The sequence below is a fragment of the Cupressus sempervirens genome, chromosome 4, assembly GCF_028749045.1.
Source record: "Cupressus sempervirens isolate cs-2001-9-10 chromosome 4, ASM2874904v1, whole genome shotgun sequence".
NCBI classification, from domain to species: Eukaryota; Viridiplantae; Streptophyta; class Pinopsida; order Cupressales; family Cupressaceae; genus Cupressus; species Cupressus sempervirens.
This window is the reverse complement of record NC_143121.1, coordinates 101,323,709-101,350,474: the sequence shown is the minus strand read 5'-3', so window position 1 is coordinate 101,350,474 and position 26,766 is coordinate 101,323,709. Positions and strand designations below refer to the sequence as shown.

Here is a 26,766-nt window from a genome sequence, read left to right as displayed (position 1 = left end):
TAACTGTTAATACAGGTATTTATATTTATAATCATATGATACCATCTCTTGAAGTGAAAGGAAAAGCAAGATCAGACATTAATTAAATTCTACTTTACTTTCTTATATATTAAGATTATTTTACTCCTTTGTGTGCTCGTTAATAGTAAGAAGTTTTGCCAATATTTCTCAAGTTTCAGATAGGAGTCAAATTTTAGGCCTCACAAATTTGAGTTCTTGAACTGCAGGTGTTACAATTGTTATCAACTTTTGAAGGGTCAGCAATTCTACAAATAGATGAGGTCTTTAATTTAGTATGGTATTCCAACACATAATAACGCCAACCTAAATGAGTCGTATAAAACTGTAGTTAAACATGTTGAAGCAGAACATTGCAAAATATTTCAAAAATGCTGGTTGATTTAAGGCTAAATACAATAGGTAGTATGTTCTTATATGACAAGAAGAAACACTATATTGTTTTAGCTGAAGCTTGAGAGCTCAAAGGCAATGCCCAATTTAGCAAAGCTTCATTTACAAGTTCTGGAACCTCATCATGTGGACAATGTCCTGCTTGCAAATGTACGATTGAAGAATTAGGATATATTTCCTTGATTTTGTTTGCTTTACTTGGACCCACCCAAGGATCCAGATCTCCCCAAAGCAAAAGAAGTGGGCAGGAAAGTTTCTCAAAAATACTATTCAGGGTAACTCTTGCTGGACTCAACATAAATTGTGTCATCAACCTGCAAAACAAGGAAAAATTAATTACTGTCTGGTGGAATATTAGGGGGAAAATAAAGAGAAAAGTAGGATATCAAAGAAATTTGTTGTTTTCATTCTATTTTTTGTTTTTTCATCATCCCATATTCTGTATCAAAGCGCAGAAATTTGGTGGTATTCTGTATTGAGAAATAGTGACTGACAAAATATATTTATTGAGAGAACTGACTGACACAAAGGCAGAGAAATGACCTTTGGATTCAAGTGTTAAATTCCGACTATTGTCTATAACTAAAAAGCAGGTGTTGAATGAATATATATATATAGATATAACCTGAATGTCCTGCTTAATATGAAAAATTGAATGATTATTTGGAATTAAGTTTATTCAAGTGATTACCAATAATTTATTAGGAATCATACGTAACATTGGACTAACTTGTACGATGGATGGAACTTGTTAGGCAAAATGTTGGATTATTACTAGATAAGTTATATTTTTCAACTTGTATGGCCCAAGCCTAATTTGATAGAATTTCATTTCTTAGGAAATACAAGCACAACTCTTTAAGAAAGAAAGTATGTAATCAAGCTCTGGTTTACTTCAGACTATTCTGGAATCAAATAAATTACGAAAGGTAAAGATAAACAGTATCTTCATTGGAACATTGACATTCATGCCTGCGAAGCCCATTAGTGACTGACCAAACAGAGTGCAGTGATTTACAAGAAAATTCAAATCACAATATCAACAAGAGTAGGCATAACGAAAGAAAAGATCAAAGTGAAACTGTAATTATCAATTCGGTATTGTTGGTATGGATCTCTTAAATGTAAATATCATTTTAATTTTTAAAAGATAAATATGTTGTGCCTAAGGAACTCTAGTTCAAACCTGTAGTAAACTTCTCCTGCATTAGGATCATCCGCAGGCCTTATAATAGACTCAACAAGATAATCATCTACGTTGGTTGAATTTGGATATACCTGCAAAGAAAGAGCAATATACTTTTTGTTTATAGAAAATGAAAATTATCTTCACACAATCTCTTAATCACTGATTGAGAAAAATGATTTGGGAAAAAGGTGATACAGTATAATTGAATCAAACGTAACTAAAGACATCTTCCAAAAAAAAAATGCTTACACTTTTCAAGACAGACATAATACGAGATGGCTGTTTTGCTTGCCAAAATGCAAAGCTAAGTACAGCACGCTGAAACAAATTTTTCAAAGGATTGATTATAATTCTTTGGATAGCTGTTTCTTCCTTGACATCCTTAGCTTGATCTTCAGGGTTGCCAAACTGGCCTGCACTATTTAAAATTGCAACTGCAGAAACATATTCTGGACAATCTGCTGCTGTTATCAATGCAGTAAATCCCCCCAGACTGCATCCAATGTGTTATAGAACAATTTATTATCATATGTAAAATTCAAGAAACTGACGTTCATGGCAAAGATTTGAAATACACAAGATCTGTAGTAAAATATCAGGTCTAGTTTTGTATTTTTTAAATTCTATTTGAAAGATCAAAAAATATAAATAATAGTCTGTGGCCAGACATGACCCAAGAAATAACTATTCAGTTAAACTCAAATCTACCTTTCCCATCTAATATAAAAACAGAGATGAATAATACTAATAAAAACAATGATTCAAATAATAGTAATCTCCAAATTAAGATACACTAGAATGAGAAACAATTCTAAACGCATAGTAACAAAGTTTTGAGAAAACATCTTAAAACTTAATGTTGCTGGGTTGATTCTTAAGTTTAAAAATCCCCATTGAAGCATAGGGACTCTATGAATGTGTTCCAACCATCTCAGTGAAGATTTATACATTGAATGCACTTTTGGTGCAATGATATTCCTTTTTGAGGGTTTCCTTGGGGAAAATGTTGTTTCTTGTCTCTTTTGTTTAAATATCTCTAAATTTTTTTCCATTTGCATAGTTTATATCATTAATTTAATGTGAATCCATTTTAGTTTCCTTCCTTAAAGAACTCTTTCTCCCCTGTGCTCGCTCCCTTTTATGCTGCAAAGCCATCAGAGGTACCATATCATTTCTGTATTTTATTTCAGCACTCTCTATTTTGTGTCTTGTTTTGGCTTTTATGATTCCAATCATGTGTTTGTGCTATGATACAGAACTCCAAACTGATGGAAAACCCTGCCAACATTATCCCTAGACTTTGGCTTTTTCTCTTGTCCTTGAGACCAATCTAATAAGGAACCCTTCCAACATACCTTCAAGAAGTATGTAAGAACCCTCTACATCTTAAATCTATTTAGTTCAACTTCCACATACACTTCATAAGAATCTTGAGGTTTTTTATGGAACGTTATCTACAACCATATCATAAATTTTCTCTTATTTTTCTACCCCTCATAAAAGTCTAGACCTTTCATGGCCTTTAGCAATGAGCTCTATGACTCTTCATACACAGTAAGAGTGAAACACTTCTAGGAAATAAAGCTTCTCCAACCAATATGGCATCCTTTGCAACTACAAATTCTAAATTAACATATTCATTAGCATGATACTCTCCAGCCTTGATCTTCTATAGATCACTATAACTATTGGCAAATCTCACATTGTTTTCACAGTCTTCTCTCCTGATACAGAGCTTTTCATTTCTTAAGAGATGTCCTTTCAAGAATCCAAATCTTATACCATGATATAATTTTGTAAAACTAGGATCCCTAAAACACAAATGAACAATGCGAAAGATGCAACACACCTTAAAGGATGCTAATCATTAGAATTACATTCAGTCTAAATCTCAGATATGTATCCTGTTGCCTTACAAGGAGAGAGATGATCTCCTTATGTGGATGTGTAGCCTGTTACTACATTGAAATTTGTGTTTACCTTTCTGTCACAAGTTATAACTGTAAAAATGATGACTGTCCATTGTATAGGATGTGCAGCTGTTACCAAATTGAAATTTGTGTTTGCGCTCTGCTGTCACATGTCATAGTTGTAAAAATGGTGGCTGTCCATTGAATATATGATGAATCTAATATGGAATTACTGCATAGTCTCCTACAAATTAGTAGCCCAACAAACATTGAATATTCCAACTACTTTTGTCATCATTTTAGCAGAACATTTTCCCTAGCAGTTAGTTTAGGATAGAATTTAATTCTACTGTAAAGCATAATTGAACCTGGGACTATTTTTGTAAAAGAACCTTCCAAGGAAAGGTATGAACACAATGCTTCTCAGCTTGATCATATGAGGATACCAACTAGATTCATATTATTTGCATAATCGTTCTACTAAAATGAATCATCCATCATCCTCATGGAGACATTTGAGTAATTTTTTTAAAAAAATAACAAAGCAATTACTCAGGCAATCACCAGACAATGGCTTCTATTCATCTAAGTAATAATAGGTATTTCCATTGTTGTACAAGAAGGTTCCTTGCAAGAAAAAATTGGAAGTGTTCCTTTACTTCAAATGTATCTATTTACTTTCATCTAAGTTACCAGATTCTCTCCAGCAACCCTCAAAGTCTGGTTCAATTTTGTACAAAGTCTGGTCCTTGTCAAATTCTGCCCAAATTCTCTAGCAGAACTACAGATTTGCTGCAAATCTATCAGAGGAACCCGGAGAGAATTTGCAGCAGATTTTGAAAAATTTGCTTCCCAGTGGCTGAACCTGGGCTGAATTTGGTCTCAAAACATTTTTTTGACTTTTTTTAAGTGTTTTTTTTTGCCTAATTTGGTCTATTCGATTATCCCAACCCTAAATTGACCACTAAAAAGACCAAAAAATATGGTCTATGTGTCATTTATGCATTTGTGAATGAAAATGAACACTTGCTTATAAAGGAAATCCAAATTGACAATAGGTGACATCCAAATTGATGATTATAAAAGAATTCTTTAAAAACGATATGATATCTTTGAATTTAGGGCTTAAAATTTGAATCTCAACTTTTGATCTAGCCTGGTTAGAAATCCTCTTAACCAATACAAAATAAAAATTCAGATAACTGCACTTATCATTTTGGCAATTCCTTTCATTCTCAAACTGTCCCTCTGATATGAAAATATGTTCCATGCATGTGACCAAGCAAGTGTATTGTGTTGTATGTATGGCTAAATGATGCAACTAATATCCTATTGAACTGAAACATAGATATGGTGGTGTATTTTGCTATGTTGCTTTACTATTAGCATAGTGATGTATGGAATTTTTTTGTTGTTGCATATATATACACACACATGCACCATTTTTTTTCAAATATGTTTTTGTACGAATGAACCCAAAATGAATCTGAACCCAACCCCAAAAAAATTTGGACAAATTTCAAACCTGAAACTTGAACCCGCATCCATACCGGAATCTGAACTAGCATCTTAGACTTTTGTCGTCTTCTACTGCCAAATATTGTGGGTGGAATTGATTAAGCATAAACCAAATCTGGATTTGACACATGAGCTCAATTGTTTCAATGACCTGTCTATGGAGTGCAGAATAATCTGTCACGATTTTTTTGCATGTGAATATTTCATCAGTTATCAATATTGGATATAATTCATTTTGGGCTGTGTCGATAGTATTTGATTCTCAAGTTATTCTTAGTCTTAACTTATGATAGATATTTCACAATAATCCATTCGACATGAGCTGTAATGGTTCATTTGGGCACTCACTGCATCAGCAGTTGCCTACAAGATTGAAGAGGGGGATTAGAAACTAGAAAAATGAGCCTTCATATAGCATCAAATTAATGTTCTACTGTTCTGATAAGTGATCCGAATCATCTAAAACTCATGTGTTTTGCATGAAGTCAAACACTCTCTTCCATTTATATTAGTTAACTTGTACTCTATCTCTAAACAAACCTAGAAAGTTCAATGTCTGCCCAAAAACATAACTAGTTTAGTATTTTCTTTTCTCATCCTATTTTCATCATCCAAATTATACAAAAAACAAATGAATTTGTGCTGAGATGATTAAACAGTATGAATTCAACCTTGCAAAAATAGGCTCCTAACCAGGTTAGTACTGGGCCTATGATAGTAGAACCTAGTTCACTCCCACAATTAGCAATGAAGCATTAATAAGTTGATAGACATGCTGCTTTTAGACAGTAAAATTGAATGAGGCTGCTTCAGAGAACCAATAATAAAATAAGCTACTGCATCAGATGATGAAACCACAAAGAAAATGCTATATTTGCTTCAAGAATGTTTAAAATTTATTCCTCTGCAAATGTAAAACTGTACTTAATACCAAGTTTTTTATAAAACAAACTGCAAATCCAACACCATCATCACTTGTGCTTTGAGGGAATCCAATAAAATCCAACAAGGGTCCTTCAGAGAACCAACAATAAAATAGGATATTGCAGTAAAATATGAAAAAATGACGAAATGCTATCTTTGCTTCAAGAATAATTGAAAGCTTCCTCCCCAAACATAAAAATATAGTTGATTCTCAGGGCTTCATAAAACAAACTTAACATATTCCTTTGTCATTATTGGTACATAAAGAGGGAATAGGGGAATTGCGTGTGTGTGCATTCCATTCTCTGTTATTCAATTCAAAAGACATTTGGGTCTACCAAGAAATTAGTTGCCAGATATCATATACCTGTTTCCCACTAATATTGCTGGTTCTTTGACTACTTCCTTCAAGAAGTCAGTAACCTGATTCCTCCACACAAAAGTATTGTAGTCAATAACAGCTTTTTCACTCCATCCAAACCCCAACAGGTCTACTGCATAAACTTTAAACTTCTTTGCCAACTGTGGAATGTTATATCTGATCAATGGAAAAAGTTTGCCAAATTGTTAAAATGTGGAGGAAGCTGACTATAAATTTCCTATGCATGCAAAATATTCCCAGCTATTTGGAAAGCTTAGTAAAGGATAAACTAATTGCACAAAAATTCTTTGTTGCCATGAGTGCTCAGAGCCTCAGAGAACCCTTGAAACCATCTATTTGTATTTCAGGGTCATGAGAAATTGTTGATAACAAAAAATAAAGAAAATAAAATACATTTGATTCATTATTATTTTGAAAATGGGTCTTAATAGAACTGTTGGGAAAGGAAAAATTCTTGCATCAGTTATATCCAAATATATTTATCAAAAACTTGGTTGAATTACTATGCAAGCCTCAATTCACTAAATTAGAATTTTAGGCACAAAACGTATTTCTACTTTGAATGTAAAAAGTCTGTGAAACTAAAAGGAAAAAGGCCAAATTGCAGCGATATTCATCTATTCAGCATACAACCACAATAGCACAAGTTGTTATTTCTTTACTTGTCAAGCTCTTTTCTCCATAACTAATTTTTACTTCGTTATGGTTTTCTCCTTTCCTGAAAATCCTTTCTACAAATTACCCTACCTGAAAACCTTCGTTACATAATCAGAAACTAAATAAAATTAACATCTTTTTACTATGAAGTATTAAGTAATAATTAGTTCAGCCAAATCATTTTTTTAAATGAAAGCCTAGTGAAACCACTCTTTTCAAAAAGAAATCTAATTGAATGGTTAGTAAAATATTTGAATACAAGAAAGAGAGAAGAAGAGACCTAATTTCATTTTTAATCTTTAAATAGAGCACTTACAAGATATTAAGTTCCTTGTTTTAAGGATCCAATGCCCTTTATATTTGAGAACATATAAAAGAAAAAGTAAATACATTTAGTATTCACTTTTTAGGTCTTTCAACAGACCTCCAATGGAAAACTGAGGCTCCAAATCCATGAATCAGAACAATGGGAGGACCTTCTCCTTGAACCACATAATGTATTTGGTGATCACGCCATGTCCAGAAGTTATAACCTTCTGGCTTAAATGGAAGCCTTTCCATACCTACAAGAAAGTAAATTTGGTAATGCTTCCATGTCTAAGAATGATTTTAGTGTATCTTATGTTTGTGACTGCAAGAGGGTATGCGTTTATCTCAGAGAAACCATTCAAGAACACAAAGAAAGCACATAATCCATGCAACTAAATAAATGATAATAATCTGCATAACTGGAGCATGAATCATGAAGAAACAAATAGAAAGGAAGTAAGAAAAGAATAAAGCATAGATACACTAATGAGATAAAGTTGTGAATGTAACAAGAACATGTACATCATATCTCTAGCATGAGTCCAAAAAGAAACAAAGAAAATAATTACATACTCACTGTAGTATTCTTTCTTTCCAGTTTCTTTATGTTTTTTGTTGAAAATTGAAACACCTTGCCATGAAATATGTAATGTCTTCTACTAGGACTCAACTTGGTTTACCCTAAAATTCCAACTAGGGTTTGGATTGTGCTTGGGAAAGTGTATTTAAAATTAGAATGTGTAATGTTCCCTACTAGGAGACTGCCAATTCCTAATGATTAATATACCTCACTACGTGTTTAAATCAAATCAAATTAAGAAACAATTAATGATTCATTATACATTTGATAGTTAAGATACTTAAGTCCTAATTCCTTACTTCCCTTCTAAACATTAAACATCTCAATTTTTGACCTAGCTTGATATATAGCCATTGAGGTTCGCATGAAGTCAGTTGGTAATTTAATTTGATATAATCTGGCGAAATGGTAAGATAGTTGGTCGTTATGATTTCAAGTGAAGATGACATGTTAGTTGATCGTTAATCACGAATTAATGGAATTAAGATGAAAGGTTAATTGTTATGATTATTTATGATTAAATAATATATAAATTAATTATGAAGAATTTCTTTGCAGGAAGCATGTCAAAGGGGTGAAAGCATTGCCAGAAAAGAATTAGGCAGGGCATCACCATCACTGGATAGACAGGTAAAGGACCTAGCTAGAATACATCTGCTGGACTCGCATGAGTTATTTAATAATTTAATTAAAATAATTGGATTAAAATATAAAACGTATCTTAAAGGATTTTAAATTATCTTTCGTCATAGTATTTTTAATAATTGTTTATATACGTGCATTTAAATATAAAAATGTTTTGACATTTTTATATTTTAATATAGTGATGTTTATAAGTAATATAAGATTTTAATAATATTCTAATTATAATAATATTTGAATTATTTTCGAATTACAACCTTCCAACCCTATTCTTTTCAATTTAATATTATTTGCTTTTTGATAGCATTTGGCATAATTAATCGATTTAAACATTTGGCAATTTGAGTTTTTCCATCTTCTCTTCTTTAATTTCAATTTTTTTTTTTTGAGGTATTCGAATGGCTTCTTGTAACTGAAGGTGGCCGTAAGGTCTGGCTCAATTCTTTATTATGGACTCCTCAATCATCTATCGGCCATCTTTCTTCTCTCGGCCTTCAAGCTCCTTAAGTTTTCAAAAAACTCCCTATTAGCACCCTCGAATTGTAGAGACCATCCGTATGTGCATACTGTGTTAGCCGACTGAGATCCCTTGTCACGGGTTTTCAGTAACAGCTAGTAGATTCGTCCTTGTTTCGGCATTTTGTATCTGAATACCTCATCGACCTTCCTTATTCTTGGCAACCCATGATTCTTTGTTAGCTGTTTACAAAGGTTAAAGTTCGGCCCTGTTTGTAATCCGCTTTGAAATCAAAATCGATTGTTTCCACCCCCATTGAGCCAGAGCAGACAGTTTGATACCAAAGTGCAGACTCTTCTCAGGATTGGATTTTAGAGAGAGTCAAGAAAGATAATCTAAGTCTTGTAATCATTTTATGCTCACCTTGTTATCACATTTGCATTCTTGAGTCGGCAGATTACTATGAGAAAGTAAAACCCGTTAGAATATAAGATAACTGAAATTTAGTACCAGTATGTTATTTTCCTTGTGATTGATGTATGTATGTTTCCAATCATAAATAGTGAAGCTGGTCATGTTTCCAATATGCCGACTATTTTACTTTGATATCATTACAAATAACATATGTTAAATCAGACATCTTCCTTTATTGTCTGAATGTGTAATTATCTGATTTCCCTTCTTAAGAATGATATCTTTTCTTTCTCAATTACAAATCAAATACATCCTGTTATAAGTTTATACCTATAGCTGGTGTTGCAATTCATCGTTTCCCTTTGTAATAGCATAAGAAGCAACATCCTTGACTTAAGCAGTAAGGTTGTTGCATCTCTCTTAACCTGTCCTTTTTCTATTGAATAGCATAGCACTGATAATAAAGTCTGAAGACATCCTTGTACTGAATTAAGCATATAATCTTGCCGTCCTCTTTACATGTGAAATGATAAATTTCTCTTGATTCATTATGGTTTCAGTCGAGATTGTTTTCCATTCCAGTATAAAACAAATATAACACTGATTTACATATATATATATATATATATATATATATATATATATATATATAAGTGAATGCCAAGGAATTCATTAGGCGAAATGCCCAAATATTGTGAAGAAGGTGTGAAGTCTCACATTGAATATAATCTGATAGCACCAAGGAGTCACCGGCTTTGTAACATCTAGTATAAATTAACATTTAACATACTCAAAGAATACAGTCACTACTTCATTTCATAGGAAGACAGTTATATCATTCATGTTCATGTGAATAAGATTTAATGTTAAAAAAAAGTTATACAAAATTTCTTAACTAAAAACTTGAATTACCATCAAAAGAAATTACTACAAAAATTGAAAACCACATACCTCGGAAAACTAAGTTCGAATCAAACTAGGGATGCTTCTGCAACCACCCAAATTAGTCCACAAATGCACTATAACAATTTCATGTGACAACTATCATCTAAAAACCGCTATCTTAAAATCAAATTAAATACTTCTATTATTTTAAATTAGGGCATCACATACCACTGTATCAATTAGGGCATTGTATACCTTCGGTTCATTTAGGGCTTCTGATACTACTATCTCACTTAGGGCTTCCAATACCACGGATTCATTTTAGGGCTTCCGCGACCACGGATTCAATTTTAGGGCTTTTGCGACCATAGATTCAATTATAGGGCTTCTGTGACAATGGATTCAATTTAGGGCTTCTACGACCACAAATTCAATTTTAGGGCTTCGGTGACCACAGATTCAATTTTAGGGCTTCCGCAACCACGGATTCAATTTAGGGCTTCCGCAACCACGGATTCAACTAGGGCTTCCAATACCATTGCATCATTTAAGATTCCAGCTATCACCCAATCAATTAGGGCTTCGGATTTTTTTTCCTTTCGATTACTTATCTGTGACAATTTCTCAAGATTAGATAAATAATTATATTCAATATTCATATAAATGAAAACAATTTTCAAATCAATCTAGGTGTAAAATAATGATAACGATGAATTTAACTCAATTTGATCTTACCTCTTTATAATAAAAATGATAAGACTTGTTTTTGATAAACAATTGAAAGCATAGCTTACTTCTGTCTGACTCATATCCGACATCTTAAGTGAGGTGAAACATTGTTAGGGGCTTTAACCACCCAACCTTGAACCACAACATATCCCCACACGATCTCTAACGAGAAAGGCCCTCCCTACCTGGAATTGACAGGGAACATCTTACCATCCACTGGGCATCATGATATATAACACGCCATACAACTTGGCAGCAAGAGATCACCAGAACAGGAAACTTGCATGAGCTATTAATTAATTCATATTAAAGGATAAATATTGAAATGTCATAACTAATACTGGTTCATATTATTGATGATTCCTTCTCACACCTCATTACCCATCTTCTTGGCTATACAGCCAGGTGAGTCCCAGGTAATCGGAATTTTCGGAGCACACAGCTCTATCAAGTATTCAAGATGATTACAAACATCCATCATCTCACATTTTGTGTTTACATAACTATGTTCTTTAAGATTTCAAATTGGAATGTTTAGACTAATTAAATTAGTCATAACTGATTTCTCTTAAAGAAACTATCATATCAAGATCTCCTCTCTTTTAAAGGGTTCAGTTGAATCTCGTAGAAAGATTTGCTTCAATCTACTTGAAGCTTCTAAAAGATACTTCATTTACTTAAATGACTTCTTAATATTTAATTTCTTTTTTTTAATGAATTAATGAGATATGGATGATTGAAAGAACAATTAACATATTAAATACTCCATGTATTTAATCGAGATAAATCACATTGAACAACGGAGAAAGCATATGCATAAACTAGTGAAACCCAGTCCAAACAACGTGAGTCCAATTTGACAATGATGAAGCCCATTCAAAATGCAGTAAGATCTATGATCTCATTCAATCAAGGAAAACTCAATTAATAACAAAAATTGCAAAGCATTTTAATCGAAGTGCTAACTTACTCTTTGAGAAAAGAAAGAGAAATTCCTAATAATATATATACAACGGTGGAAACCCCATATAAAATGAAGAACACAATTTCATGCGTCATGCAACAAATTTGAACATGGTGAAGCCCGATTTAAAAATCCATAAGACACCAACTTCGCTCATTCAAGGTAAAGCCCAATTGAACAAAATCCAAACCCAAGTCAACTATACTAACCCGGTAAATGAAAATGCAAACATACCTTTGCTTTGGTTTCAACACGGCATCCAAGGATTAAAAGAAAGTAGACAAGTGACAGCAAGCCATTCCCCCACACAGGGATTCACTAAGTGCAGGCATGGCTTTGCGAGGTAATTCCTATAAATGATACAAAAGCCCTACACTTGAATAAATCTTGGTTCTTGAATTGTTACCCATGGCAAATATGATAGGGAAGTTCGGCTAACATGAATTCAATCTCTTGAGCTCTGTTATCTTGGTTCCAGTGGTAATGGTTTGAGAGACTAAAGGAAAAGATCCAATATTGAAATGACTATGGGAGTCTAATAAATAATAGAGAGCCAGACTCTATGGCTTCTATCCATTACAAGAAACTATATGAATTCCAATCATAATTTTGATGTAAAGCAAGAACATAAAGTTTAAAAGATTATAATGGATTCTATTTTCCAATTACTTAATCGATTAAAAATAAGGAAGGCATAAAAAAATGGAAAGAGGATTGAAAGATTATTACTCGAAAATAATAATTCAAATGTTGTTAAAATTCAAACATTATTAAAATCTTATAAGTAACATCACCTTATTAATTATTAAATTATAATGGTGCCAAATCAATTGTTTACAATTATTAATTAAAATATTGTGATGAAAGATATATATAAAATCCTTTAAGATACATTTTATATTTTAACTCAATTATTTTAATTTAAATTATTTATTTAAATAACTCATTCAGTTCCACAGATGTATCCTGTTTCAAATGGCTAGATCCTCTACATGTTTGCCCAGTGATAGTGATGCCCTACCTAATTCTTTTCTGACAATGCTTCCACCCCTTCGACATGCTTCTTACAAGGAATTTCTCCATTATTAAATTATAAATTATATAATCATAAATAATCATAACAATTATCCTTCCATCTTAATTCCATGAATTTGCGATTAACGAACAACATGTCATCTTCACTTGAAATCATAACGACCAACTATCTTACCATTTTGCCAAATTATATCAAATTAAACTGCCAACTAACTTCATGCGAACCTCAATGGCTATATTTCAAGCTAGGTCAAAAATTGGGATGTAACAAGCTTGATGGCCCAAAATAGGTGAGGAGATGCCGAGAATCTACAATAAACAAGAATGTTATCAGAATTAAATAAATAATAAAATAAATAATGCATTATCTCATGCATGATCCACTCATGAAGAATGTTGTCAATTTTGAGGTCTTTAAAGAACATAATCGTAGAATGTGAAATGATGGTTGTATGAGCCATCTGCTCTGAGAATTCCAAATACCTACGACTCACCCAGTTGTGTAGCCAAGATGATGGGTGATGAGGTGTGAGAAAGGAATCATAAATAATATGAATTAGTATCAAATATGACATAATAACTTTTATCACTTTAAATATGAATAATTAATAACTCGTGTATAATCCTATTACTGTGATCTCCTGCTGCCAAGTCGTATGGTGAGTTTATTACCAGGAAGCCCAGTGGATGGCAAGCTGACCCTTGCCTATTCCGGGTAGGGAGGGCCTATCTCGTTAGAGATTGTGTGAGGATAAAGTTGTGGTCCGAGGTTGGGTGGCTAAGCCCTTGACAGTGTTTCACTTTTATCCAAAAATGTCAATCGTGCATTAGACAGAGATAAGCTATGGAAACAATTGTTATCGGAAACAGGTAATATCACTTATATTTATGAGGAGGTAAGGTTAAATTGAGTTATTTCTTTGTTACTGTTATTTACATCTAGATCTAAGAAATAGATTCATGGATTGTTTTTCATTTATATGATTATCAAATATGAGCATAATTCTAATCTTGAAATACTATCATAGTTAAGTAATCAGAAGGAAAGGAATTTGAAGCCCTAATTGATTGAGAAATGATTGGAACCCTAAATGATACAATGGTATCGGAAGCCCTAATTGATTCCATGGTATTGCAAGCCCTAATTGAATCCGTGGTATTGGAAGCCATCTTTGAATCCATGGTATTGGAAGCCCTAATTGAATCAGTGGTATCGGAACCCCTAAATAAATTCGTGATTGCGGAAGCCCTAAGTGAGATAGCGGTATCATAAGCCCTAAATGATCCGAAGGTAAACAATGCCCTAATTGATACAGTGGTATGTGATGCCCTAATTTTATATAATGGTATTTAATGATAATCGCCATTTGATTTTGGTTTAACAATATTGGATAGAAGTCGTTTTTGTGGTATTGTTATAGAGGTATTTGTGGACTAACCCGGATGGTTGTAGAAGCATCCCTAGTTTGTTTTCGATCTTAGTTTTCCGAGGTATGTGATTTTCAATTTCTGTAGTAATTCCAATTGATGATATTTCAAGTTTATAGTTAAGAAATTTTGTCTAACTGATTTTAATGATAAATCTTATTCTCATGAACATGAATGATATAACTATCTTCCTATGAAATGAAGTAATAACTGTATTCTTTGAGTATGTTGAATGTTAATTTTGACCCGAGAAAACTGGATGTTGTAGAAGGATCGAGATTTACTTGTCATAGGGCACTTGGTTACCAATCTACAAGTAGGGTCTCTCAAGGCTTCAGGGGTCCATCCAAATATATCCCATCTTGGGATTCACCTACCTTGTGAGGATTTACTCCACTGCCTCCTACACAATACCAACCTATCCTCTTGTGGGGCTATAGCGAGTGATTAAGAAATGGTTAGAAGTGTATTAACTACAAATTGATTATACATACATACATATATATACAAACCTATATATATACTTATACCTATAGATCACATGCAACATAACTGATATAGAATACAACATACAATATGTATATCATTAACTTATGATTGGCCCTTTTATTCCTAACAATATTCTATGAACCAATATTGATGCTTAGATTCTTTACAGCATGCCACTTGCTATCACACTATACTTACAAGCAATTAAATATGGTTTTAATTCCTTTTCTGAATACTGATGATATGAAATCCTTTTTCTGCGATCCTCCTTGATGTCTGCTGAAGATAGATCAAGGATCTTTTTATACCTCACAAAATGGAGTTGAGCAAATTCATCCCAGATTCTCACAGAGGGACCCAGGCTGAATTTGCCAGAATTTGTAGCTACTTTGACTAAACATTGCAAAACTCGGGTTGACTTTGGTAAAAAAAAAGGATGTATTTTGACTTTAAAAAAACAAAGTTTCCAATTTAGATTATATGAATATGAATATGAAAAAGCGTAATTATTTTGATTTGTTTGCATTCGACAGCGAATTCTAAAGAGTCTGACAGCTCTCTGCAATTCAATCATTCAATGGATATCAACCTTTTGCTTCTCCAAACATTTTCAATCGAGTTAACTTGCAAAGGAAACAAAAGAAATCTAACTCTAAGAATGTACGACAATGTCGATGATGGGGTGAGCCTCTAACCAATCCTTGTTTCACCAAATCAACTAAAGCATAGGAGGGTGCTAGCTTCTGTGGATGCAAGAATAATTTTCACATTGTCAATACTCATTCAAATACCCTATAAAGGCGCAATCTAAATGTATATCTCCAATAGAACTTAAACACTTGTAATTTAGGCCCAAACTAACTGTACACCATTACTTACAATCAGCAAGTAACAAAAGGTATGGACACTAGCTTCACATTGATTGCCATCAACAATATCTCCCATCTAGTCTACTTCTATTTCTATTTAACATGAAATAAAATCCGAAATGAGGAATTGAAGAAACCAAGTAACACTTCAAAGAAACATTATGTAATCCACCATAAAGACCAACAATGAATCATCAATTACTTTGATAACATTGTAGAAACAATTTGATCAAGTCCCCTCTTACTCTACTCCACTACTAGCTAGCTAACTTCCCTCTAGTCTCCAAAATCTCTAGAATCTAACCCCTTACAAATCAGAAGGCTGTGGCCTTTTGTAGGTGTTCAATTACAATGAAGGCGCAAGATAGATTCAAGATTAAGGGTTAGGATTTGTCCCTACAAACCCTAATTAGGGTTGCCAAATTGTTAAACAATTACATGAAGACACCACCCTAGTGGGCCAATAAGAAAATTACAATGATTTTGTTAGCCAATGAGAAAATTGTACACTTGGCATCATAGTTGGCATGATTGCCGAATACTCAAAGATTTGCCACTAATCGCTGAGTTTTATAATCAGGTGATTTTTTGGCAGTTTTAATCACACAAAAAAATTCCCCAAAATCTTGCAAAAACTAGCTGTTTACTCGCCCCGAGTATTTGGGAAAAATTGGCAAGTTTTTGAAAATGACTCAGCTGAATTAGAAGACAACAAAATAAAAATAAAAAGCGTTATTGTTTTGTTTGCCAATTCATTTTCAGTGTTGGGAGGTTCTAGCCTAGGGGAGAAAAAGGGTTCCAAGCTATTGAGTGCTAATTGCAAGCTATTGAAGGCAGATTTGAGTGGACTTCAAGAGGATTTCAACCAGTTTTGGAAAAAAAATCTCTTTCCTAGGTAGGTTTGTTGAGTTTGTTTTTGTACTTTTAATGTTCTATTTTTTTTTGCATGTAAATGAATTCAAAGTCATTTCTAAATAGTTAGAAATAATTTTGAATCATTTGAAAGCATTTCAACTCTATGTTTGACAAATCTTTTTAAATCTATTGCTGATTTTTTGAAAAATATGTAGCTTTTAATATTAAAAAACCCTAGTATGCCCAAAACACAATCAAACTAATTTACCTAGTTTCTATTTCTAAGTTCTAACTTTGTTATATCATTTTCCTATTTATATTTAATTGTGCTTTAAAGTTATGTGTAGGGCAGCGGTTAAGCATTATAAAAGCATGATAAATTCACAAGAAGAGTGGCTACAAACACCATGCCCATCTGGATATATAGGCACTCAGCCTAGAAATGCAAGAGATAAGGCATGGCGGTATGCCTATGAAGCTCCAAATGATGTTGGGAAGGTTATATGCATTCCATGTGGAAAACTTATTTCTAAAGGCATAAACTGCTTCAAATACCACCTTGCAGGTATAAAGAAACATGATTCAACTCGTTGCAAGGTAATTGAAGAACAAAAAAGATCCATTAATGCACCACTTGCAGCTGCTGAAGAGAAAAAATTGAATAGGGAGAGGGGAAAATTAGCTATGAGGGCAGCCATAGCTGAATCTCAAGGAGCTCCTATTGATATACAAGAAGAAGAAGAAGCACTCAAGAACATAGTGGGATCTCTTCGTGGCCCATGGATCCGCAAACAAAGTGCCTTTTTTTTTGGATCCACTGCATCTTCTACACTACCTAGCTCTTCTACATTGCCTAACCCATCGGGGATAGGTAGCTATTTTGTGTCCAAGAACATAGTTGGATCACAACCATCATTAGAGGGCACTGAATAGAACAAGGAGGTGCATGAGCAAACTGATATTGCATGTGCTAATTTTTGGTTTTTCAACAATCTCTCAATGTATGTGGCCGATAGTCCCTATTGGCCGAATATGGTGAACTCAATTACAATATCAGGTAACGGGCACAAGCCCCCTTCTCACAAGGATTTGAGTGGAAGGTTAGCATTTTACTATTTAGTAACTGTAAATAATTGAAATCCACTTGAGTTCATTTTTATATTTTATATTTTAAAATTGTTATTTCCTATTTATTACCAACACTTGATTTCACTTAAATTTTGTAGGTTGCTTGAAAATGCGGTTGATAGGGCAATCGTATTGGTGGAAGACCAAAAGAAAGAGTGGAAGAAATTTGTTTGCACCATTTTATATGATGGGTGGACAAATGGAAGAGGCAGAACCATTGTTAATTTCTTCGTTACTTGCAAAGATGATGTGGTGTTTTGGAAATCTATTGATGCCTCCAATTAAGTGAAAAATGCACACACATTGGCTTTAATGTTGGAGAATTTTGTCATGGAGGTGGGAGTAGAAAATGTGGTGCAAATCATCACAGATAATGCGGCAACATATTTGGCAACAAGTAAATCTAATTTTTTATGTTCAATTTTGATTTGATGTAAATATGGAAAGTTAGAAACTAACTACTTATATTTTACTAATATTTTAAGTAGAATCCTCCAAGAGAAGCACTCCACAATTTTTTGGTCACCTTGTGTAGCACGTCCTTGACCTTCTTTTGGAGGACATAGGAAAACTTAATTGGGTGAGTCCAATTGTGGAAGACGCAAAGCGATCACCAAATATATCTATAATCACCCATGGGTTCTCAGTTTGATGAGAAGGATCACTAAAGACAAAGATTTGATGAGGTTCGCTATCACAAGGTTTGCAACGGTGTTCTTGACATTGCAAAGTATGATCCACCCAATATTGCCTCTGAAACAAATGTTTGTGTGTGTTGAATGGGTTCATTCACCTTACTCAAAAAAGCCCAAAGGAGAGACTGTGGTACAGATAGTCTTTATTGATATTTTTTTGAAAAGGCTATTGAGATTGTGAAGGTAACTTCAAGAATCAAAACATTAATTTTTTAGTTGAGTCAAGTTTCATTATCAATTTGTAACTAATTTGTGTTTTTCAAATTTAAATGTAGAAGCCTATGCCCTTAATCAGAGTTTTGTGCATAAGTGGTAGGCAACATTCCCCAATGGGAAGTATTTATGAGGCCATGGATAAGGCCAAAGAGGCTGTTAGAAATTACTACAATGTGGACAAACTCAAATTTGAGCCCATTTGGGAAATAATTGATAGGAGGTGGAACAATATGCTCCACCAACCCATCCATTCAACAAGCTACTTCCTCAACCCCAAATTCAGGTACTATGATTCTCCTTGAGATTTTACTAAGACTTCATTTTACTTTTTTTCTAGAGGTTGTGTACTAAGACTTGATTTCATTTTATGTTTGTTTTAGGGCTAATGATTCTTATTCAAATCCTAACGGAGACGTCATGGAGGGTCTCTCTAGATGCATTGAGAGGATGATATCTGATGAAGCGGAGAGAGACCTTGTTGTGATCAAACACCAAGTCTATGTGGAATCATTAGGTAATTTGTTCTCTTCTGTGCTAGCAAAGAGAGCAAGAGCCATTCAAGCCCTAGGTAAACCGTCAAAGTTTAAAGTTAAACTTTAAAACTTTTGCAAATTGATAAGTTGTATTTTATGATTATCTTTTTTCATTGCTTTAAAACTTATTATATTTTGTTTTGCAGATGGTTGGTGGGCAACTTGGGGTGGCAATACCCCCAATTTAAAGAATTTTCCTCTCAAAGTCTTTTGTCAACCTTCTAGTGCGTCCCATTGTGAGTGAAATTGGAGCTTATTTGAGTCCATCCACACAAAGAAAAGAAACATAATAACTCAAAAACAATTTAATGACCTTGTTTATTTGCACTATAATCTTAAGTTGCCCGTAAAAAAGGCACAGAGTTCAGCACTACCTAGTCCATTTGAATTGGAAGAGATAGATACTTATCCTAATTAAACAATGTAGGAGCCAAGTCCATTGTTTTGAGTGGATGAGATCGCTGATTTGGAGAGGCAGGCCATGGAGGGAGGAGGCTGGAACGGATTTTCATCTCACAATGGTTGAAATCGGGGACGAGGATGATGAGGATTGAGAGGAGGAGGCATTACCAATACCATATATAAGAGGAGATACATCCACTTCCAAGACATAGAGCCAGTCAGTAGGGATGCCGAGCGAGGAGGCACAACCACAAACTGCACAGTTATGCGGCTCACACCCACTTCCAGTGCAGGGCACCTCTTTGAGGCCTAGACCCCCTCTCTTTTCCAATAGTAGATATGGGAAGAGGAAGATGTGATTGTATTTACTATTGATGTATTTAGTATTTAGCTTTAGTTTGACAAAATCTATTTACTATTTTGCTTCCCGCCATCAACATTCCACATGAGAATGCGATTTTGTACCCACTGTGCATTTATGTATATCTAAACTTTGCTTATTTCTTTTGTGGTCACTTTAATTAACTCATTACATGCATCTTCTCATAGAATTTTGCAAAAAAATGTATTTTTAATTAAATTTAAGACCGTTTTTTGGTTCTCAAGTTTTTTTTTTAAATAGCCGATTATTTCCCGAATAAACTTTTGGGGGCTTGGTGAGTTGTTGCCGAGTCCAAGATTTCCAACTATGCTTGGCATACTATGATCAAATGTGCTTGAAATTGATTTTAATTGGTAGAAGACAACTAAGTGCCACCTCAACATCTATGTCTTGTAGACTTGATCAATCTTGCAATGATGGGGATGTATCTCTTGATACTCAAGATTTCCAAGCCTTCAAAAATGATGGCATACTCCCAAATTGCTTCATCTTCTCTAATCTTCTTCATCCTCTAGAAATTTTGTCATTGCTATGACTTGAACTTGCACTTGCAAACCTGATCTCTTGGGCTTCATCTTGATCTTGATCTGAGATTCCCTTTGATAATCTGAGTTGAACTTCCATCTCGTTTGGAGTCTTGAAGCATCCTTTCTTGAAATCCTAAGTTTGAACCATCATTTTGCATTACTTGAAGTCTTTAAGTCTTGAACCTGCCTTGCTATAGAATCCATTTAATTGGAGTTCACGAGCTTGATCTCGCCATTTGAAGTCTTCAACTATCACCTTGCCTCCCCCCTCAAATATTTTCCTTGCAAAACAAGAGAGGTGAAGGCAATAAGTTCATGAAATGACAAGAAATCACAAAACAAAGGAAATCTGAAACTTCTCATGAAAACAAATTATATCACATCAAACAAGAATGGACAAAATCATGGATTATTTTGAGTTATTAGACAAATTCCTCCATTTTCTTCAAATTTTTTGAAAAAAATTATACTAAAATCTGGAAAAATAAGTAAGATCTATAATCAGCGTCGTGCCCAGATTTTACTTTCTTCACCATCTCATCTCTGATTTTGAAGAAAAGCTCCCTCTTTCAGTCTAGAATTTCAAAAGACTCGGCCCTTCTCCTATGATGATCCACTGCCTCCCAAGTTAATTCACCACCCAATGAAACAGTTCGCTGCCCCATGAAGACAAACTTGCTGCCTTATTATTAATGAAAAATGCTTCTGGCTGAAGGTGATTTGCTGCTACAAAAGAGCCAAAAACTTGTTTGTGTTGGATACAAAATGAATTGAAATGATCTTTCTTAATATAGGCGTTTGAAGGAGTGATGGAGCACATTACCCAATAGTGTGTAGTGCCTGATCAAGCAACTCACCCCTTGACCCACAAGTGGAGGAGCATCCAATGATGATTCAATCCCTTGGTGTGGGCTACTTATCTAAGGGAACCTATGTCTACCACCTCTCCCTAACATATTTCCTTCCATTATTTATATGATTATTTACTTCACTTCCCACAACCAACCATCATGGGATAGGAAAGGATAGCAAAAAGGGTGCCCAAGGCCATCCACAACAAAGTTCAAGGCCTTGAAGCATCCAACCAAGACAACTTGACCCATTGGCCCACAAGTGGCAGGACAGTCTAACCAAGAGAATATTATCCAACTTGGTGTGGGTTACTTAGAGGGGATCCTATATCAGTTCTCCCAAATGCTTCCTCACCCACATATGAGTGTTTTCATGGGAGAATTAATAGATAAATAAAATATGGATCTAAATTGATTAGCATTTCACATCATTAAATATATCAAACACATGAGAAATTATATGTTAGACAATGTCTTCACCATGCATAAACTAAGCATATATTTCATGAATACCATAATCGAACAAGAATGCTATTCCCAGCTATAACTAGAAATTTCTGATTTGATCAATCTGCGAACCTGACTGCTCATATCTTAGGAATTGGTCAGCTCTTTATGTGCACTGATAGCTCACTGAATTCCTTTTTCTTCATTGATGCCCTCCTCCAATGAAGTGATCTAGTCAATATATTCCCTCAAGAATGGATTAAGAGTCACCAGTTTTCGAGACATACAACTCCTCGCAATTGAGGTGTCCCTGCATAACTCCATCACTGCCCCTCCAAAACTAAGTGCTGCCTTGAGTTAATTAGTCACTACATTAGGCATTAATTACATTTCTGTCTTTCTATTGATCATCAATGCCTCAATTATATGGACTTTCGCCTACTACTGACTGCTGGTTTTTAATCACTGATACTTGGATTAATGGGCCAGATTCTATTTGTTTGTTTATCCAGCTTATTGACACAAGCAAGTAATATGGATGTTTTTCCACAATGAGTTTCTTTATGATGGACTCACTTCATGAATCAATGCAATTTTTAATTTATATATTATATATTGTTTCTTAGAAGAATGTACGAGTTATTGGGTGGTCATGACATACTACATGAAGTTTATTGAGGATGTTACACAACCAGCTGCACCATTAACTAATACAATTTAAAAAGAAGCTTTCTCATGAAGTGGCATAGCTTAAGGTGCCTTTAAGAAGCTCAAGGAGATAATGAGTTCATGCTTTGTATCTTGTTATTCCAGATTTTTCACAACCATTTTATACAGAATGTAATGCTTCAAGAGAGACAATTGAAGCCTGTCAGGGTAGAAGGAGCATCCTTAGCATTTGATAGCAGGAAATTAAAAGAGTTAAAAAAAGATAACAACGAGATGCTTTCCATTATGCATGATTTAGCAAAGTTCAAATAGTATCTAGTTTGTGTTAAATTTGTGGTAATAAATTAGACCACAACTTGAAGTTCTTACTAAGTCAACAAGATTTGAAAGATAGGCAACAAAAATGAGTACTGCCCAATCTTAACATTTTGATATAAAACATTCAAAAGGTAAAAATAATGTAGCTGTTGAAACCCTTTATAGAATGCCCACTCTTAGTTCTATTTTTGTCACTTTTGGTGATTCGATGTTTTCTGTTATATTGTAACAGATTATGTGAAAAAACACTTTTGTTGTTGATATCTACAAGGGAAGTGTGAAAGATGACAGCTATCTGATAACAAATGGTCCCATCTTGTATAAGTACACAATTTCCGTAGTACGGAAATATAAGATGAAAGAAAAGATTATAAAAGATTTGCATGGTGCACCTATGGCTACACAACACAGATTCTATAAAACTCACAAGCAACGTCCCTAAGGATGTACTATTAAATATTAATACATCAAGTAGGTGCGCATCTATAAAAAACTTAAGAAAAACATGTTTCTCTTATAGGATTGCTATAGTGACTGCTTGTTCCCAAATAGAAGTGGGGAAGCATAACCACAGATATCATCACAGGGTTTCCAAGATAAATGGAAAATTTTGTGTTTATATTTTGGATTAATTAACTACATGTACAAATTTATTTACCATACCTATGTATTTCATATCACATTAGGTAATTGAGTTTCTTTTTTCAAATTAGTATATAGACTACATAGATTGCCTATGAATATTGTTAGTGATAGGGATGGTAGATTCCTTAGCTCCTTCAAGTAGAAACTGTTTTGTTTAACTGGAATTGAGATCACTCCTATTACTCATTATCACACCTTGTACACATGAATAGATAGAAATGGTGAATAAGTGGGGTTGAAGGATATTGAAGATATTGACACAAACCAACTAGTAGCATGGGTCAAGTGGTTGCACCTTAGAGAATATTGCTACAATATTACCCATCACATATCCATTGGCATTATTCTTGTCATGCTTTTGTGTGGATATGATGCACTAGTCCTTACAAATTTGGTGTTCACTAACAACAGGCGACAAACAACTAATGACTTGGTAGGACATAGTCTAGCTATTTTGAGGTCCCTCAAGAATCACCTCTACAGAGCTCCAGATCAACAAAATTTCCATGTAGATTAGACCAGATTGAGAGGTCCTTCAAGGCTAGAGAAATAGAATTTGTACAGCCACAATCATATATTAGAGCAATCAAATAACATGGGGCTGAAATGTTCAAACCTATTGACCTTATAGAGTTGTAGGAAGGGTTTTTGAAAATGCTTATGAGTTGGACTTGTCAATAGACAATAGAATTAACAATGTGTCCATGTGTCTTGCTTCAAAAGGACAGTTGGGCAATATTTACACAAAAGAGTTGCCAACATTGTATGATGAAGGGAAGCTCCTTTTGGTGCCAAAAGCTACCATTAATGCATGGGAGAAGTTGAGGAACATGAGTCACAGAATACTTGGTTTATGGGAAGAACCTAATTGTAATAGATGCTAGATAGGAGTAACCAAATATTCTTGAGCACCCAACTGTGCAGCACCGGTAAGAAAGATATTTTGAGAAAAGAAGACTCTAATGTCCATTTTTATTTAGCTGTATTATGTGGCCCCTATCTTTATTTCTATAATATGGATATAAAAATATATTAATAGAAGGCCTATGGTTTAGTGGCAACAAATAAAATGATCATAAGCAATATGGTGTGAGTTTCCATAGAAAGTCGGGGTGACTCTTAGGACACTTGGCAAATTCTTCATGACAACTCTATGACAAGAAATTTATAAGTTAACAAGTTAGCATTAATGTCAAAGTAGGAGGTATTTTAGAGAAAGAATCTCATTAATATTACAATTGCTATAATTGGAAGGGAAAGTGGGGTCATGAAAACTTGTGCTCAACTGGTGTTGCCTTTGAGACATTTACCAATTGATTTAGTCATTTTGCCGATAGATTAAGCTTTTTGTTCAGCCATAGGATTTAAAGAAGAAACTCTAGGATTCTAAGGATTGGAGGATGAATATATATTGGTTTCGTAAAGATTGCTAAGATGATAATCCTTTTCATTTCTTGAGGACAATATCAGAGATGTCGTATTAGTACTTCAAAGCTTTATTTGGATTTTGGCCCCCTACCCCTACTATTATAAGGGCCCGCCTAGGCTTATATATTTGACATTTGATATTTAGAACAAGTGTTTTATTTATAAAGATCTAAACTATTATGGAAGCATATATTTTACAATCTCTAAATCAGCATTTTATTGCTGAAGAAGCTTTACTCATTCTTGTGCGTTGTTCTTTTAAGTTTCAACATATATATACTATTATTGCAATCCATTGTTGATCGTACTGAGCATTTTTGTTGTGTGTATGTATTTTATATATCCTCTCACCTTGCCTTCATGAGATTTACATGATCAAGAAGTGGTTACTAATATTTTCTCATCATGTGCAATCACCTCGCTCATATGGGATCTTGGTGATCAGAAAATGTCAAACATTATATTAAAATTGGTTGAGGGCATAATGTTTCACAAAGTGCATCAGAAGATTCTAGAGCTATCAAATGAAACCCTTAGTACTAAAATGATACTCAGATAGTTACAGTTGCACTATAATGCCTTAAAATCACAATTTTTATTGGAAGAATAGATCAAGATTCATTATCTTATTAAACAGAGCACAAATATAATTATATAACAGAAAAATCGAGATGACCTAGTAGTAAAAAGCATCACCAAACAAAAAGTACAATTGTATCAAGGAGCAATTCAAATTCATGAAAAGCAATCCGACTAAATGATCACAGGCATCAGATTCATGTGTTAGAATGAGTTGTCTAACACCCAAAACATTGGTTGCGTAGGACTTCAAATATTTGTTTTGCACTATGGCAATCCGTTCAAATTTGATGGGGATTATTATTAAACTACTACGTAATATATCTAGCAGCTAATTTTAGGCACCATCTACCATTGTCTAGCGTCAAGGCATTGTGACGACTTCAAAACCTGCCGAGCATGTTCCTTTACAGTTAAAAGACGACAAATTCTAACAGAAGAGAAATCGGCCTTCCCAGGGTCCAGTGTTCTAAGCTTCATGGTGAATTTCTCCATGTGAAGGCAGGAAAAGGTCTTCCTGTAAGGAGGAAGGTGTCCTTAGCACGATGGATCACTCAATTAATGGATACAGATAAGACCTCAAATCGATCTTGGTTTCTTCATGACAAATTTTAGCACAAGGCGGGAAAGAAACAACAAGAGTGATTACCCTTTACCTTGACTAAACCGGAGGCCTAACCTGCAAATGCAGCAGCCTGTAAAACAAATTCCCTCCAAAGCATGCAAAGCACCAGCGGGCACTATTAAATTTTCTCAGAGAAAGTGGAACCAACCTTTCACCGATTCTTCAGACAGCACAGAAGCACACATGATAATACCAATTGCTCCAACTCTCTTCAGCAAGCCTCTCCTCGGCAGCTTCAAATCATCCCCATAAGAGCAGCCTGCATGGTTCAAATTGAATTGTTTTCAAAAGCGGAGGATTGAGAAAAAGAGAGAATTGTTATTGACATAGCCAAAAACCAATTTCCGTATCACCGCAAAAGAAAGAGTTTCTAAGGTATTACAAAAAGATAATTGTTACAGACAAGACCCAGACATTCATATTTGTGTTAACAGAAACTAAAGAGATTGTATTAAGGGAATTGCTATAGATAAACCCAAAAAATTAAGTTGGTATTACCAGAAACTAAAGCCCTCTTAGGTACTCTGTTCTTCAATGGCCGGCTTATTGTCGACCATAAATTTAAATGAGAAATCGGACTCTTTGTGGGTGATAAAATGGAGAAGGGGGATGAGGCAGAGGTCAAAGGAAGGGTACAGGTATGTTCCATTATCGATTTGCAAGCTGGTAAACCC

At 34.2% G+C, this 26,766-nt stretch overlaps 1 protein-coding gene across 1 annotated transcript; it reads right to left on the bottom strand.

Annotated features, from left to right (window-relative positions):
* Positions 1 to 371: 371 nt before the first annotated feature.
* On the bottom strand, positions 372 to 26,766 carry LOC149560136 (alpha/beta-Hydrolases superfamily protein). The gene is made up of 7 exons (XM_089824526.1): positions 26,591 to 26,766; positions 26,241 to 26,351; positions 7,416 to 7,554; positions 6,320 to 6,490; positions 1,850 to 2,093; positions 1,598 to 1,689; positions 372 to 725 (listed from the first exon to the last, which is right to left on the bottom strand). The coding sequence occupies exons 1-7, from the start codon at positions 26,739 to 26,741 to the stop codon at positions 452 to 454; spliced, it is 1,182 nt and encodes a 393-aa protein (XP_089680652.1). The 5' UTR covers positions 26,742 to 26,766; the 3' UTR covers positions 372 to 451.